The sequence below is a fragment of the Engraulis encrasicolus genome, chromosome 5, assembly GCF_034702125.1.
Source record: "Engraulis encrasicolus isolate BLACKSEA-1 chromosome 5, IST_EnEncr_1.0, whole genome shotgun sequence".
Taxonomy (NCBI): Eukaryota; Metazoa; Chordata; class Actinopteri; order Clupeiformes; family Engraulidae; genus Engraulis; species Engraulis encrasicolus.
In genome coordinates, this window is record NC_085861.1 from 19,525,662 (window position 1) to 19,543,161 (window position 17,500).

At 42.0% G+C, this 17,500-nt stretch overlaps 1 protein-coding gene across 1 annotated transcript; it reads left to right on the forward strand.

Annotated features, from left to right (window-relative positions):
- The first annotated feature begins 434 nt into the window (after positions 1-434).
- On the forward strand, positions 435-16,799 carry LOC134449101 (protein LYRIC-like). Its single transcript, XM_063198899.1, has 13 exons — positions 435-1,285; positions 1,950-2,054; positions 3,448-3,541; positions 4,785-4,997; positions 6,281-6,331; positions 6,774-6,950; positions 7,315-7,356; positions 7,707-7,787; positions 9,026-9,171; positions 10,059-10,172; positions 13,202-13,324; positions 13,707-13,836; positions 14,715-16,799. The coding sequence occupies exons 1-13, from the start codon at positions 941-943 to the stop codon at positions 14,780-14,782; spliced, it is 1,689 nt and encodes a 562-aa protein (XP_063054969.1). The 5' UTR covers positions 435-940; the 3' UTR covers positions 14,783-16,799.
- Positions 16,800-17,500: the final 701 nt, after the last annotated feature.

Consider the following 17,500-nt stretch of genomic DNA (forward strand, 5'->3'; position numbering starts at 1 on the left):
GTTGTACACTACTATCCTTCCGGACTACAATAAATTCAGCTGAGTTCACCCCAGGTCACGTACGGTTGATATGAGACTAGTGAAATGCATAACAATTATACAACATGTCGGTGTGGCCATGGTTAAAATTTTGGTCATCGATCCATCCACCAACCCATGAAGTGATGTGGCAGTTGTACATTACTATCCTTCCGGACTACACTAAATTCAGCTGAGTTCACCCCAGGTCACGCAGAGTTGCCAACTGCGCTGCGCACGCAGTCATGAGGTGGAGGTTGACGTCGCAGCGCGTGTTCTTTCATCATTCATGTGTTTTAATTCCACTCTTCAAATGAGTTTGAGGGAAAGAATTGGTAAGAGGATGACCTCCGTAGGGGTTTAGTTCAGTCCAAGCATTCCATACACAACTGAACAGAAAAACGAAAGGATGAACACGACGCCTGTGAAAGTCCACCAAAGGATGACGAAAGTGTTATCCCCTCCCAGTCACATTGCCAACCAATCAATGAGCAGTATTCTGAAGTTTCAATCCATTGGCTAGATTCACGTATTAGCTAGCTAGTTCTACAGCTAGCCTCGCCGAACAGGCAGGTTTTGCAGATTTATGTCTGTAATGCTTCATTGAAGGAACTCGAGTCTTAACTGTGGATTCGTCTTATATTATTAGAGCATGTAATCAGTGGAAACCAGCCTTTGTACAGAAACAGTGTGTGAAAATCAACCTATACAAGGAAATACCAACTCGTAGCAATCAAGGTGATTCTTCAAGATTCTGTTAGCCCGTTAGCCATCTGAACGTCTGATAGCTTGCTAACATCGGTGGCTAGGGGCCGAACTTCGATGAAAGCCTACTCGTTTTCAAGTTTGTTTGCGAGCGCATCAAAAGTATGACCATTTAGTTTATAACGACGTACACATTACCGCCCGGACCTATTGTAAGATGGCAGCGAGCTGGCAGGACGCAGCGACTCATCAGGCAGAGCAGTTGGCGGCCCGTTTGAAGGAGGTCCTGACGGCTGGCCTAGGATATCTCAACTCGGAACTCGGTGTGGATTTGGGTCTGAAGCCTGAGCTGTATTCGCCATGGGTTATCCTCTCAACGGCATGCTTGGGATTACTGGTGATTGTGGTGGTTTGGGGTTTTCTTTGTCGAAGTATATTCAGGGGAAAGGCCAGGTCGACAAGAACTATTCAGAGTACCACCGCAGAGCCTGTAAAACCAACTGTCAAGGCTGCCAAACCAGAAGATCAGAAAAAGAAGAGCAAAAAGAAGCCATCTGAAAAGGTAATGCACCTTCAAAAACACGCACACTTCAGGAACCTCGGTTGTGGCTTGTAAGTTGCCTGGTTGATTTTTAAGATGCAAAGGCTATGCTGCTTGTAACATTACACTCAGATGGCCACCTAGCCTTGGTCTTACCGGTTAGCTGAGCTCTCAGTTGATTCATGGATAAAAGAGAGTACTGCCGCCATGCAGACCTGGTTGGCAACTTGGCATGCCAAGTTAAAGTCAGTCAAATAGAATCACGTTATGTGTTGTTGGATGTCAAAAACAGGGGTTGGCATACCGTTCACTGTATTCTACCGTGCCATGTATTTTATGTCATGTTTTCTGTCATACCATCCATGACTGGATTCAAGTACAACAAAAAAGTTACTTGCCTGCTTCTCTTAATATAAAATCTGTTCAAAGACTCGGAGGCAGTAGGTGGCTACATGGCTACATTAATCAAATATTTAGGGTGACATGTGGTTGGCCTACACCCAGTCAGCTTGATTGACAGTTTCACATGCACTGTTTATACAAAGGAATGTGATTTACATTTCCCACAAACCCAATGTGCAGCCCTGTTTAAAATCACTGTCTCCATTGTGCCTTTCCTATCTACCAAGGCATTTCTGATGATGAGTTGTCAAGGTCATAGTTTCCTGTCCTGAATGTTCCACAGAAACCTCAATCAAATGGTCGCCCTGCTGCTGTACCTGAAGCACAGCCAGAGGTGAAAGTGTCTGAAGACGTCCCTGCCGTCCCACAACCTACACCAGACAACAAGGTAAGGGGACTTAAAAGGTAGAAGTGTTTTTTGGGCATCTGTGGTCAGTCTGTTACATTTAGGCTTGGTGAAAGTGACCGCATATGAAGCATTTGGTATGAGACTGTAGAAATTGCACACTACAGTGAGAGTGATTTAAAAGGTTTGCTTCTGTACCATGCTGAAATGAGTGCAGTGTTGCAGCACCACACACACACACACACACACACACACACACACATACACATACACACACACACATACACACACACACACACATCTTCTGTCTCTGTCTGGTATGTTGAGGTCCTCAGAATTCTTACCAACCACACTTTTTTGCTTTTTTTGGTGAAGCACATTGAGTTGCACTAAATGCGCTATACAAATAAACTTGCCTAACTTGCCTTACTACAAGGGCTTCAGTTAAGATTAGTGTTGCACCGATACTATTTTTTGGCCCTGATACGATATCCGATACCTGGCTGTGCAGTATCAGCCGATGCCGATACCACCCTATTTGAAATGTGTATATATAAAGGGCTGCATAGCTACTACTTGGATGTAAAATCATTGCATGCCTTTGTCAGGCTGCTGCCTACCTTTGTGTAACAGGAAAAAACTAATACAAAGTGAATCCAGCAGAACTTTTTATACTTTTTAAATACCTCTATGAAATAACTAAGTTCAAGGCTGCGTTCAAGTGTCATACAAGCATCTGTAAATGGTATTGGTGCCCTATTTGTTGGTGCTCGCCGATACCGATCACCATTATAGTGCCGATCCGGGCCGATACCGATACTGGTATCCTTATCGGTGCAACACTAGTTAAGATGGTTGCCATTCTACCGCCAAAATTCTGAAAACAGTGTGGCATTGAATGTCCAGTCAGTGTGGACAGAAGGCACAGCAGCAGTTGCTGACTGTTAACCCCTCTTACACTGTGGGCGGTATACAATCACTTTTTGTTCTTCCTACTATCCTGGCAAAAGCTCAACCAGCTGAAGTGCATTTCAGCCTGTCAATCAGACGGTACAGGAATCGGTTGACACACAGGCCCACTGGCTCCAAAGCTCTGAGCTAGCACCTGCTTACTCTTGCTAACTGACAGTGAAAGTACAGCGACACCAGTGACCCAGCTGCTAGTGTCAGGTTTCAGTCCTAACTGGCACATTCAGCTATTCTTGCTTTTAGAAACCTGGCTTTCACAAATACGGTGTCTTGTTTTGGGCAGAGAATGTTAAGTTAGGTATGTGCAGTAGCTTTATAATAAAGAATACCAATTGGCTGAGGATTGCCACGTGGTTTTGTCTTTTAAATACTACAGTTGATAAAAAAATGTAATGTTTTGAAGGCTCGCTTCATCAAAAGTAGTGTATTTATATGCAAGATGAAAACAATTACTGTTTTTTTATAGGCAAAGAACAAGAAGAAGAAGGCTAAACCTGCCAATGTTCCCGAGACACAGCCCATCGTCTCCTCTCCTGCCAAAGAGCCTGAAGTTCCTGAAGGTAAGAGACACTAGGGCTGCTCGATTATGAGAAAAATCAATATCATGATTATTTCAGTCAGTATTTACATCACATTTTTTTTTAGACAATATTTCTTTTGACGACAAATAATTGTGCTAAACAATTCACAATCTGAAGAGCCTGAACCCGAAGGTAGGAGACGCACGCTCAGCAAATGTGTGAAGCCCATCCCAGCCCAGCTCAGCTCGGTGACTCCTCAGTTTGGCATGGGGTTCTTGTAAACGGAAGTGGGAAGTGATTGAACAGAATGCCAGGATGCCTCAGTAACAGCAGATGTTGCAATGTTGACCCGTGTAGCCAGGTCAGAGTCCGTTAGTAGTGGCCTTATAATGTTGCTTTGCTGACCCAACAGGTTGTGGCGTAAGCAGCACAGGCATGTCTTGATAAATGGGGAAGCGTTTTTTTATTTCCTCATCCTCTCGTTGCATTCTCTGCTTGGCTTGGGCGATATGACGATATATATATCGTTATCGTGATGGAGGAGAAAGGGAACGATGGACACTTTCTATCGTGATGAACATATTTTGTCCATTATTACAGCTGATATACCATTTAACCATTAAATATAATTCAATAATGTTTCGTAACTATGCGCAGTCCAAGTTTATATAAATTCATATTAATGAAAAGTGGTTTTATGACATGACACAATAAACAGAAAATGAAGAGAATAACTGAAAACCTACATTATTTTGGTATAGCTTGATGGATATCGTAACTTATGGTGACATAAAGTAATCCATATCGTGATGTATGGTTTTGTTTTTCCCCATATCACCCAGCCCTATTCCCTGCGTATTCAGTTTAGCCCTGGTTTAGGTACTGGTGGTGGCAAAAGGTTTGTTGGCTCGGGCTTTCAGATGATGGGCTTAGTGTGCGTACAGTACATAGTGATTTTATGGTACAACCTGGGATGATCTCTCTCTTTTTCAAGTAACGTTTACACCCAGGAAACCTTTTGTGTCTGTATTTCAAGAATGTGAGTTTTGTCACTGTGCACAGTCCACTGTGCACAGCCGTTAACAGAGCACTGACTCATAGTTCTCATCATGTTCTCTCATCCGTGCATCCCTGGCCAGTTGCTTTATGTTATCTGTACTGCTGTAGGCAACCTTTTCACTAAATGAAATTGATGGAAATGGTTTTGCACTTGTGCACGGAGGAAACTGGTGGTAGATTTCTTTTTTAACGTATCATATTTTTATGCCATGATGCCGTTTAGGAAACTGGGAAACCAAAGTCAGCAACCGTGAGAAGCGTCAGCAGAAACGTAAGGAGAAGGGCACCGGCGATGGCTCCCCCAGCCCTGGAGGAGGAGGAGGTGGGGGCTTTGACCTCCCTGCCACCCTGGCCCCTGCCCTGGCTGCAGCACCAGCACCAGCACCAACCTCAGCCCCAGCGACACCCAAGCCTGTCAACCAGAAGAAGAGCAAAGGTACGGGCGGCTTCACCCTCTTCAGCCCAGAAATCTGGTGCACTATGTGGTGGACATGTGGTGACTGCAGTGCAGGAGTGCATTCCTCGAAAGCACAGTTGTTAGCAGTTTGCAACTTGGGTAGTTGGCAATGGGGAAATTGCATTACAATCAACAACTATGCTTTCGAGAAATGCACCCCAGACCACATTCACTCATCACAGTATTTGCATCTTTCAGTAATGGCTCTACATTGGAGCTCACTGAAAGTATCAGAGTAACTGTGTTGTACTGGTGGAGTGAGGTGTGTTGTACTGGTGGAGTGAGATGTGTGCCTGTGCTGTGTGTGGGCTCCACTAAAGCTCCCTTCTCCCTTTCATTATACATAATCAGTGCCTAGTTGCAGGCAAACAGATGGCTAATTTGCAGTTCAGGTGGAAAGCACTGTACTGTATGCCCCCTAGGGAGTTATACCATGTGACTGTTTGTTTCAGTTCTCAGAGATATAAAAAGGGATACCTTGCTTCTCTCATTCTGCCTCATACATTCAAACTGCGTAGGGGTTATAGGAGGAGATTTTTTTGTCATAGTTATATATATTATTTAAAATATTTAGCATGTTTTTTTGTAAAGTTTGTAAGCTCTGTAAATTGAACGTTCTGAAGATGAGTTGGTGAGCCAGAATAAAGGAAAAATTAAGGAGAAATACCAATGTTGTGTCCTTTGCCAAGGTCTAACTGAAGAGTAAGCTTTCCTTTTTTTAGATGAGGGGGAAAAAAACCTTGAAACCTCAACCTTGGTTAAAAAGAAACTCCATAACAGCAAAATGTTTTGTTAAGTGAGTAGAAATGAATTGTGATGGGGTGATTTTTAGTGTGAGAGCTCTGCAGCAAGTCTAGCCCCACCATTTTCTTTTTGCCCTTTGCTGGATGGAGTGCCTTCATTTGCAGGGCTCTTTGTAGACACTAAATTCAAGTTGTCAGTCAACACTTCACTTAAAAACCAACTTGTGGTTCTCCTCTAGCTGCTGCTTTGACAGTCGTTACAGCACTCCTCTTTGTGAAATGAAGCCGTTCTTCATTCCCCATTCCCCATCTGATTAGTTCATTTGTTGCGGATGCCAGGCAGTAATTCATCCTCTATGGTTTCAAAATGGTTGAAAATGTGTATGCTTTGTGAATGCTTACCCTGCATACGTACCATTATCTTTCAAAGATCTCAGTCCACAAGGCAGACATGGGGAATGTTCTTTTACTCCATTTTTACACTTCCAACCTAATTTACTGATGTGATGTGTGTTGCAGGTGAGAGTCCTCGAGCTAAGCCGGCCAAATCGGAGCCCGTGGTTCCTCAAGGTGAGGCTAACATCATCAGTCCTAACACAATCAGTCCATCTTGCATTTGTACTCTGTATCCAGTTTACCTTTTACCTCCATTTTACTTGTGTCTGTTTTATTGTTCAAATCCTACTTATCTCATTATTGTTCTGTGTATAATGCCAACTATGGCTTTGTTTTTCCATTAACCCATTTTTTCGTGCTACTGCGTAGTGCAACATTGACTCAAGTTCCTGAAGCTGCATGACTCAACATTCAGGCTCATGAGATTTTTTTCAAATTAAAAATGTTGGTGACTTGTTATATTAGAGCTGAATGAACAAGAGCTAATACCTTCTACCTTTTTCCAAAAAAATGGCTAAGATGTTAAACAGGCAATTTATGCAGGTGTTTTAGGAATAAATGGGTTAAATGACAATGGGCCACGTCTGATGTTTTGTTTGGTTATTGTCCATGCCAGTTCCAGCAGCTGCCCTGTGGGAGGAGCCCCCAACTGTGAATGGAGGGGAATGGAGCACCGTTGGCCTGAAGATCGCTCCTCAGAAGCAGGAAGTGAAACAGGAGAACTGGACCGCCCTGCCCCAGAAGCCTGTGCAGCCCACCGCGGAGGAGTCCGTGTGGGGGCGAGAGATTGAAGGTACGACTGGTGAATTGTTCTGATAGCTTAATAAGCTGACTGCTAAATATGTTCTTGGCAGTCAGTGTTGGCGCTATAATTGTAATTAAGCATATGGTGCACTAAGCCCCCCTACATTTGGGCTTACATGCCCAAGGGTTGCACCCAGGGTTCGAATCCGGCCTGGGTCATTTGCCATCCTTACCCCGTCTCTCTTTCCACATTCACTTCCTGTCGTTCTTCACTGTCCTATCTGAAATAAAGGCGAAAAAAGCCCATAAAAAATACATTTTTAAAAAAAGCATTTGTTGGTCTGCAGCACCGCAGATTGTCATGCCTGGGTTTAAAACATTTTGCTATAATTCTATTTTGCTGTCTTTTCTAGGATGGACTGTTGTTGACAGGGGAATTCCATCTGCCTTCCCAGGTTTGGGACTTAATGCATTATGTACTTATGTTTACATGATCCCTTTATACTAACAGTATGCTGTGTTTTTGGTTAAGTAGCAAATAGTCATGATCTGTTTCTCCAGTTCAGAGAAAATGGAAATGTGTTTTTTGGGCAAATGCGCTAACTCATAATCATGCATATTCACATTTTTTGTATATTTTTGGTTGGATGCTGGCTTGCTTAGATATGTTGTCTAATGTCTAGCATGGAAAGATATTGAATGTTTAAACTCTCAACTTTTCCTTTATTTGAGCAACATTTGTAGGTGTGTTTTGGCAAGCTGATCAGAGTGTACTGTTTTCAAGGTTACTTTTCTGTCCTTCCAGTACCAGCTGTGCAGGCTCAGCCTTTGGAGGACCTTCAGTGGACCAACCAGCTGCCCCCAGACGACGAGTGGTCTGGACAGAGTAAGACAACCCACCTACCACCTATAGAAGGCCCATGTCCTGCCCAAACTAGAAAATAACAACCCTACATGCAAAATGATGACATGGATATGAAATGATAAAATTATATACATTTTATTTGTTACATGGTAACTTTCAGAATACATAAGGTCACCTCACAACAAATTACTAAAAAAAAAAATAATAATAAGATGGAGAGAGAAAAATGAATTACAGGGATTAGATTTGTTAGCTTTTATTAGTACCAAAAGGTAGATTTGATTTTCAGACAAGTGATCTCCTCTCAGACAAAACATTAAGGACACATAACATAAAAGTATTCCACACTGAACATTTGGGCAATACCAAAAGTATTGCATCCTATGAAAAGACATGGTGTCTTTTAATGATGGTAGATTGAGAATTATATGGTATAATAAGGTGAATATTACGGTACTTGATTGAGGGCATTTTTATTTATCAGGGACAGGTTGTTGAAGCAAAGCAAAAGAATAAAATAGATTCAATAAAAGCATAAAAGAGTCAGTAGGGTTTGGACAATGTGAATGTCAGACAATTTCCTCAGATAGTACAGACGTTGGTTGGCCTTTAAAACAAAAAAACTTCACAATTTCCCTCAAAAGTGAACTTGTCAATGATGTTGCCATAGTCTGTATGCTACTTTGAAAAGGTGGGTCTTCAGCAAACTTGACATTTTGGAACAGAATTCTGTGGTAGCATCTCAGATGGCAAGGCATTCCATAGGAGCAACATATGATGGAGATCTGACTCCCATTGGTTACCAAGATCTTTGATTAGACCAATAATCCTGCATTTTATGAGAGCAGAGGTCGTGTTGGTGTGTAACCCTGTAATAGGTCTGTAATGTATGCTTTAGCAAGGTTGTGGAGAGGTTTAAAAGTTAAGAGAAGTATTTTTTAAAGTCAATCATTCGAGTTATTTCAAGCCAGTGTAATTGAGAGGTGTAATATGCTGGGAGGACTTTGTGTAGGTGATAATGCGTGCTACAGAGTTTGACGAGTTGAAGTCGGTGAGTGAGCTTGCTTGGGATACTTGATACAATGGCGTTGCAGCAGTAGTCAATGTGAAATGTTAAGTGTTATGTTTTATTATACCAATATGTGCTCTTCTAATTCTAAAACTTAATAAATTATTGAATAAGTTTGTCTCATTATAATGACTTTGTGTCCCTAAAGTTAAAAATAATGATGGCATGTTTCCGTTCTTGGCTGTAATAGATGGCAATGCGGACCCCGCGTCTGACTGGAACGCCCCTGATGAGGTGTGGGGTAACTACGAGCAACCCGAGCCTGAAGCGCCTGCCCCCCCTCCAGAGCCCCCCGTCAGCGCCCCACTCACCCACACCACCGCTGAGGACGCACAGGTGACGTACACACACACATACACGCATGACATTTTGGGGATCAGCAATAGCAACAGCAGCACAGATTTAATATTCCTGTTTCGGCCATGCACTGGAACGCTTTCAACACGTCTTTGTGTGTGTGTGTGTGTGTGTGTGTGTGTGTGTGTGTGTGTGTGTGTGTGTGTGTGTGTGTGTGTGTGTGTGTGTGTGTGTGTGTGTGTGTGTGTGTGTGTGTGTGTGTGTGTGTGTGTGTGTGTGTGTGTGTGTGTGGGTTGGTTCTCTAAAGAGCTGTGGTAGTTTATGTTCGGCCCTCGCTCCGACTTCCCTGGTGGGTATGCACAGTACGTCAAAGTGTTCCTCCACATGTTGAGGGGAAGAAATGCCTCCCATAGTCCCTCACACCCTGTCTGTGGAGCAGTGGAGCAGGGCAGGTGTGATTATAGCGCAGGGGTGGCCTGTATAAACACCACGGCCATATCCGGTTTGTGCCGTGGCCCAGTACAGGGCTGGATGGGCCAGCAGGGATTTGAGCTGTCTGAGAGCCATGGCCAGCTCCTGTTGCTCGAAGCAACAGCATCTCAATCTCAATCGCAGGCGGAAAGTGGCGCCTGGTTAAGGCCTCGCCAGAGACGCGTCCTCAGACAACGCCTCATTTTTTAATTTTGCCACACTTTAGGAGATATAAGATGCCTCCACGTAAATCTATACAAAAAGAAATAAGAATGTGTCCCTTGTAATTTGATGTGTGCCTTTTGTGAAAATGTGTACCCTGTAAAAATTATCTTGTGTAGAGTCTGCATTTTACGAGTCAGCCTGGCTTCTGTGTCTGTCATCCACATGGAGGTAAATAGCTTTGCAGTATTTCTGACATGTCTGCTAACTTGAGACGTCTTGTTGACTCGCAGGGCTCTGATCACGAGAAGGACAAAGCTGATGCTGCAGCAGTAGCCGAGGGCGGCAAGAACAAGAAGAAGAAAAAGAAGAAGAAGAAGGCGGAGGAGCCGGAGGCAGCTGGACAGGTACAGGGTGCATCCCAATATGTGACCTTGCCTCCTCCACTTGTGCTTGTCTCCTCGTCCCGCCTCCTGGCCCCTCCTCCGTGGAGAAAACGATAAAGTTTCCCAGCTGTTAGCCTCGCCACAACAACTTTTGAGGGACTGTTTTTCATTCACCATCCCAATTGCAAATGAGAAAAAGACTTTACAATTGAGCTTTTGCAAGATATTGAAATATAATGCTGTCGTCAGTGATGTCATCATGACGAGAAGCAAGTGGAGGAGGCAAGTGGAGGAGGCAAGGTCGCATATTAAAATGCACTCACAGAGATGCAGCGCTCTCCTCACTCGTTGGAATTATACTTTCGGCTAGCAGCTAGGGATGTCACGATAACAGCTATACCATGAAACTGTGGTAAAAAGTGCTGACAATAATGATTACCACCTGAAATTTAAAAATCATACCGTACTGTACCGGATAACCGTACTGTACACCGTGACACCGTGAGCCTTACTGACCTATCATCCAAGTCTGCTGATGTTTCCACAGAGACACTCTTTGTCGCCCAATACCTAATGTCAATGCTAGAATCATAGTGAATTGCTGAACCAATTCATTTCTACAATGAAAAGTACCGTATTGGCCCGAATATAAGACGTGGTTTTTGTTCTAAAAATAGTACTCTAAAAAGGGGGGTCGTCTTATTTCCGCGCGCTAGACTAAAAACTTTTTTTTTTTTTTTTTACTTAACCTGAATGCGGCCATTATGCTTCACAACAATGCCACAAAACTCAATAGCCTTATGGATAGGGCGAGAGATTGTTTTGTCCATATCAACAAATATGCATATGCTAACTGCGTTTCGTGATGAGTGTTGCACCGCCCGTCTATCAACTGTCAATGTCAACGCGATGCGGGCCGACAATGCGAGGGGGAAAACACAACAGTCAATCGCGATGCGTTGCTCTGTTTTTATTTGTGTTCGGTTTTACAGTCTCATCAGGAAAGCTTTGGTTGTTCTCTCTGGTCACCAGTACAACTTGAAACTAAAGAAATGAAGGGTGATTTGATGAACAACCTGTAGGCTAAGTTTTGGATGCTGTCATAAGCCAATTAATGGTCATGTGCGCGAGAGAGCGGCGCCTTGACAGGTGGTGCCTATTTGACGATATCCCTCACAACAATATAGCGACAGAGAGTAATGGTTAGGGCAAGAGATTGTCTTGTTCATATAAAATCACTAAGAGTTTTACCCTTGGCACGAAATGAATGCCAATCGGACTTCTAATGTCAACGGTGCTGATAGGCAGCGCATGGGTTTCAAATGCAATGCGTCAATCTGCTTTTGGTCACGTTCGGTTTAAATGAACGGCGATTTGGCGAGACGGCTGCTGGTTAGATATTGCTGTCAACAAAGCATTTTGCCAAAATCTGTGCATTGCACAATAGATAGTCTATCTCTACTGGACTGGTTGCCTGGCTGGTGCAGACTGATGCTCTGCGAGTGTAGTATGGAATGTTGTGTCGCACTTAGAACAGTCACACCCAGGCGGCTGTACAGTAGGTGCCTACTGGCGCTTGTCAGGTAACCACTGAAGTGAGCAAAGAAAGGAAAAGGGTATGAGTAGCTATCTGTAGTTTTTTATCATGAAAATTACATTGTGAAATTTGTTCTATGTAAAAAGCCTAAGCTTTTCCAACAAATTAAAAATTGCATTTTGAAAGAAGTTTCCAATGTGAAACTAAATTTAGTCTTCAAAAAACTTTTTTCCCCAAAACATGAACCTGAAAAGGGGGGTCGTCTTATATTCAGGATCGTCTTATATTCGGGCTAATACGGTACAATATCTGACCATTTCCTCCTCATAACTTCAGAATGACGAGCAATTCATGTATTGTGCCTTTAAACATGGGATTTTGATGTGGTTTTGTTTTAATTTTCTAATATAATGAGCACTTCTTGCACCTTATTGGAACCATTTCAGTTTGTGCAGGACTATCAATACTTTCTAAACATATTCAAAACAACTTTTCAAAATTACCGCGATAATACCGAAAACCGTGATAATTTTGGTCACAAAAACCACGAGGTTAAATTTTCATACCGTGACGGCCCTACTAGCAGCTCCATGTAAAGAATTGTCACATGCTTCATACGTGAAGCAGAACACATCCGTGTCACATGCTGCAAACGTAGAGCAGCAGGCTGAATTACCGTCACCACCCTCTAGGTGGCATAGTATCCCACTGGGTTTTATCTTGGTCTCAACAGCACTGACTTCAATGCTTAATAGCTTTACAATGCATTTTGTTTTATTGACCCACTGTACTTGTGCAAGATGTGAGCGCTCAATATTTTTATTTTATTTTATTTACGTTTATATCACATATACAGAAGCAGTAAATGTACCTTAGTACACCTTAGTAAAAGCACAAGAGAGCAAAAGATAAAATAAGAACTCAGCCGTAAATAAAATGAGGGTTTAAGCAAGTAATGATGTATGTAAAAGGTTAATATCATCAAATGTTAAAGTTGCATCATGTTAAAGAGTCACCAACTTAAATTAGTTGGTCATTAACCCATTTATTTGTAAAATCAATGTTAAATCCAAAGCAATTTTGGGAAAAGGTACTGTCAGCCCATACGAGTCTAAATATCTCAGCCTCTGAAGCACACACAACTACCAACGGTCCTATGAAATGTTAAGATTTGTTTTTGTAGTTTTAAAGCAAATGCATTTGTATACATTCCATAGATGAAGTAGAAGAGTGGGGAAAAAACAAACTACTGGTCTGCCAATATAATAATGTTTACATATATTTCCTTCTCATTCAGACCATATTTGCATTGTTGGTATGAATTACTATCAGTGAGCTCGAGCAAGCACTGCAATCACATTTTTGTAAATGTTAATTGTTAGCCAGTTAGTAACTTAGTTGATTCATTGCATTGCATAAACCAACAACTGAAATATGTAAATCAATGTTCTTTTAGAGAGAGCGAGAGAGTACCCTAGGTTGACTGGCATTGTATTCGTGATGTGTTGGACAGGAGGAGGCCAAGGAGGCTCCGGTAGAGGCTGCACCCAGCGCCCCACCAGCGCAGGCACCTGCTAAAGCTGCAAAGGCCCCCAAGAACGCCAAGCCTGCCAAGCCATCCCCCGCTCCCGCTGAGGTATGTAGCATTTAAGGTAACACTTAACATGACACCGGTGTCATAAGCATGTCATTACAGTGTCGTAATGGTGTCATGGCACAGTTATGCATGTGTCATAAACATTATGTCCATGTCATTAACATTTTATGACTGTTGGCCTTAAGTGGCATTCGGTTATGGCAAATTGTCTATGGCCGAGTTTCACCCATTTTTGACCAGTTGGCAGGTGCCAGTGTCCAGCCCTTGATCTATGTAATATTTATGTAGTTAACTGTGGAATCCTGATATGCGAGAGGGATTGAAGCACTTGTTGATTGTCTACTTACTGTGCTGTGCACTTACGCACATTTCGATTGAGACGACAAGCCCAGTTGACGCCAAGCACCGCCTTTTTTCGCAGGCCGAGGCACCCCGAGCTGCAGCGCAGGAGAAAGTCGTCCAGAAGATTCCCTCCCAAGTGCCACAGGGGCCCGGTGACGCAAAAGCCACTGCCAAGCAGCCCGCCGCCCCTGCCCCTGCCCCTGACCAGGGTGAGTTACCTTACCCACAGTCACATGTCTCTCAGCGCTTCTTGGAAACCCACACACGGAGCAGTAAGACAATCTGGCACACTTGGTGTATGCATCAATGAACCGGGAACTCTCAGTGGCTGAGTTTACCACTTCCTGGTTGTTGATGATTTGTACTCTCCGAAAAAGCAAGCCACTAAAGGTTCTGAAAGACATTCATGAAGTGCCTCAGTTCCAAACAGACGAAATCTTCTCATGACCTTTGCTTTCCTCCATTTCACTGTGAAGTATATTTGACCAGGAACTATTTCCCTCTCATTTTGTGTCATTTAACAGAGCGCATGGGGTGAATGGGTGACTGGTGGTGGTGGGTGGAGTTGGACATATGAATCACGTTGCCATAAGATCACTATATTAGCATTTTAATGACTTACTCAATGTTAACATAGCATAGCCAGTGACAAAGGAGTCCCTGTTCCTGTCCCTGTACATGTTCTAAAGCTGTGGAGAAACTGGCATGCACAGAAGACTGTTCTCTTCTGATCCCTCAGTAGTTCCTCACCCTCTACCCACCAGTTGTCTTGGCTTGAGCTCAAAATGTTTGGCTGATGAACAGCTTTTCCCAATGTTTTTGCTGGGGCAAAAACCTGAGGGTTTTTTGTTACATGTCTGGTAAACAGGGTTCAAAAGAAAATACCAACTTACCGGTACTAGCCACTTTGACTCATTAGTGAGTGTGTTTGGCTAGTAAGACGATCATCTACCAGCCATTTTGGCTGGTGATGAAAAAAGTTAATTTAGGGACCTGGTAGTAAACCATTTAATGCACTGAATCTGGCAAGAGTTTTGTATAGATCTTTGACATGCCTCCACCCTCCCCTTTGTGTTTCCTCCTCCAGACAAGCCTGAGACCAAACCGGAGTCCCCCAAACAGGTGAAGAAGAAGAAGGCCAGGCGGGAAACATGAGAAGAACGCAGAAGAACATCGCTTTATATGCAAAAAAAAGTAAATAAAAAGTGAGGAGAATGATATAAAAACAAAAAAAACCCATCAACAACTAATTTTTAAGACCAGAGAGATGATGCATATGCAATACTGAAGAGTGTACAGACTTTTGTACAAAATGACTACTTTTTTAAAATAAGACGTCAGTCACTAGTCTCATCTTCTTTTTTGACTTATTGTGTGAATGAATTAGATGATGCACTGTCCACTGTGGAAGATCCCACGAGTGGACGCTCCATGAAATGAAATGAATTTTGTATTTTGTCACCTTTTTTTGATATGTTTGTTTGAGTACATTGATGAGATCTGGTAATTGTGTCTTGTGTTAGTAGTCTTGGTGCAGGGAGGTTCAGGCCTGTAGTGCCCAGCGCCAGTCTGTAGCACTGTGTTACTGATGCAGCTGTCCTTGACCTGAGTCGAAGCGCTTACTGCTATCGCCAACATGGCACCCCAAACAGCAGGTTAGATTCATAGCAAATGGCTGTTCCTCTAAATCAATTTCAAACTGAAGTACTTCTCCGCTCTCTGTCACAGCAGGAGTTGATTGGTGATTACAGAATCTTGGGACACTAAATTGTTTTTGTTTTTTTGTTGTCTACTTTCGTTTGAATCATGAATCATCACTTCTTGCTTAAATGCATCAGGCAGTTTAGTAAAATGTTGATTTAATATAGTCTTTACTCATCTACAAAACCTCTTCAGATCAGAATGCCAAGCCATATGTAAAATGTAGTAATAAATATGGACAGCTTTGTTACTGTTCCAAGACTGAGCTTTCAAATGTGCTGTGTGTTATATGTCCGACATATCTGTATTTTTGCGTACTCTCTGCTGTTTATCTCTGTGTGAAATAGCTGATATTTCTGACACATAATCTTTAAGAGTGAGGAAGTTTTCAAACCGCTTCAAACTGTTTTGATGATCCGTATAGAATCAGGAACAAATTCTTAATGCCTTATATTATTAATCAGAATTGTATAAAGCGGAAGTGAAGGAAAAGTAAAGCCTCTCGTTAGGTCCAATGGAATAACTGGTGTGACAACTATGGGTTAAACTTTACTCAACGCCGGCGTCATATGTAGGACATAACAGTGTCATAATACTGTCAAAACATGACAGTCCTGAATGAGTCATAAACATTATGTCAATGTCATTAATGTTTCATGGTCATGGAAAGTTGACATTGTGAGGCCTGTCTTAATCATAACCAAATGTCACTTAATGACAAAGACATAATGTGTTCTTGATATTGACATAATGTTCATGACACATGCATGACTGCATTATGACAATGTTATGACAATGTTATGACACTGTTAAGTCATACGTATGACACCGGCGTCAAGTAAAGTGTTAGCCAACTATGTAATGGCATGTACTACTAGTACTTCAACTTTCTCTTCATACACCTCTGCTGTAATTAACCTGTAGTCTCTAGGTAGGAAAGCAAACATGCCTAATGTCAGCTATTTCATGTGCTGTATGTGATTGACTGCAGGGCAGGAAAACATGATATTGAAGAGGGTGGGTACGGGTGTGATGAGCAGATATTTTTCTTTGGGGAGTTTTTTTAAATTTGTTTGTTTTTTTTGTCATCATATTACTACAACCTTGTAGGCTGTGATGCTGGTTGTTTTTTCTTTCTCTTTCTTTTTTTCTTTGTTTCTTTCTTCTGTTGTCTCCCTGTGTATCTCAGGCTGTGCGATCTGCAATGTCAGGCAGCGTCTTGCACAGCACAGTAAGCTGACCTGTATCCTCCTCTTCCTGCTAATCAGCACTGCTGTGTTGTTGGTGGTGACGAGAGAACACAAGGTCTGTTACTAACCTGCCTTATCTGCCCTATCCCCCTTTACGGATGTTGTTAGTGTTATTTATTTCTACCAAATCACTAAAAAAAAAGTAATTTTTGATCTAAAAATGCAAGAAAATTGTTACAATTCTTAGTTAATTGTCAAAATAAACTGTAATTTGTATCTGCCTTGCGTGTGTTGTTAATTTTCTCCCTCATGCTGTCCTGCATCCAGATGAGGTTGTCATGTCACTCACCATAGTAAACCTATGGGATGTAGCAATGGAGGCTTTTCACTATGCTGAGTAGATGTGTCAACGACACGCACAGTAAATGAAGAGTTCAGATGCAAAACCCCCTAAGTGCCATTTCAGAAAATAATCTTAAGTCATTTTTATTTAATAAAAAGCTATCAAAGTGGATATTTTTGAATGTTATTCATGCAATATAACTATTTATATGTATTATCAAGTCCGTGAATGTAAACTAAACCAACAACGGGGTTCTCTAAAAACATAGAAGTGCAGGTCTTCAGAAATGGAGTTAGGGGGTTTTGCATCTGAACTCTTCATATTATCACATTACATAAGGACATGATATTAGTTAGAAATGACCATTATTGAAATTAATGTTGTGATGATGTGATGAAACGTAAGGTTATGTTATTATTGTTTACCATTTCCGAAACGGTTACAAAGTATACAAAATTAAATAGGGAAAAGAAATAATTTACATTTAACAAGAATTGATATTCAATTAGATCACGAGATGTTAAAATTGAACACAATTACAATTATTTACAAGTACAATTATTTGCCAACTAATTATTTGTTGAAAAAATATCAATGTCTACAATAACATTTGTACTGTAGCCTACATGAATATGTCTA

What these genes read in the sequence shown, in the direction of transcription:
- LOC134449101 (XM_063198899.1), top strand. Translation starts at nt 941, where the DNA reads ATGGCAGCGAGCTGGCAGGACGCAGCGACTCATCAGGCAGAGCAGTTG. An exon ending in GGAGCCCGTGGTTCCTCAAG is followed by an intron (nt 6,332 to 6,773) that starts GTGAGGCTAACA and finishes TGTCCATGCCAG; the next exon opens with TTCCAGCAGCTGCCCTGTGG. An exon ending in GTGGGGGCGAGAGATTGAAG is followed by an intron (nt 6,951 to 7,314) that starts GTACGACTGGTG and finishes TGTCTTTTCTAG; the next exon opens with GATGGACTGTTGTTGACAGG.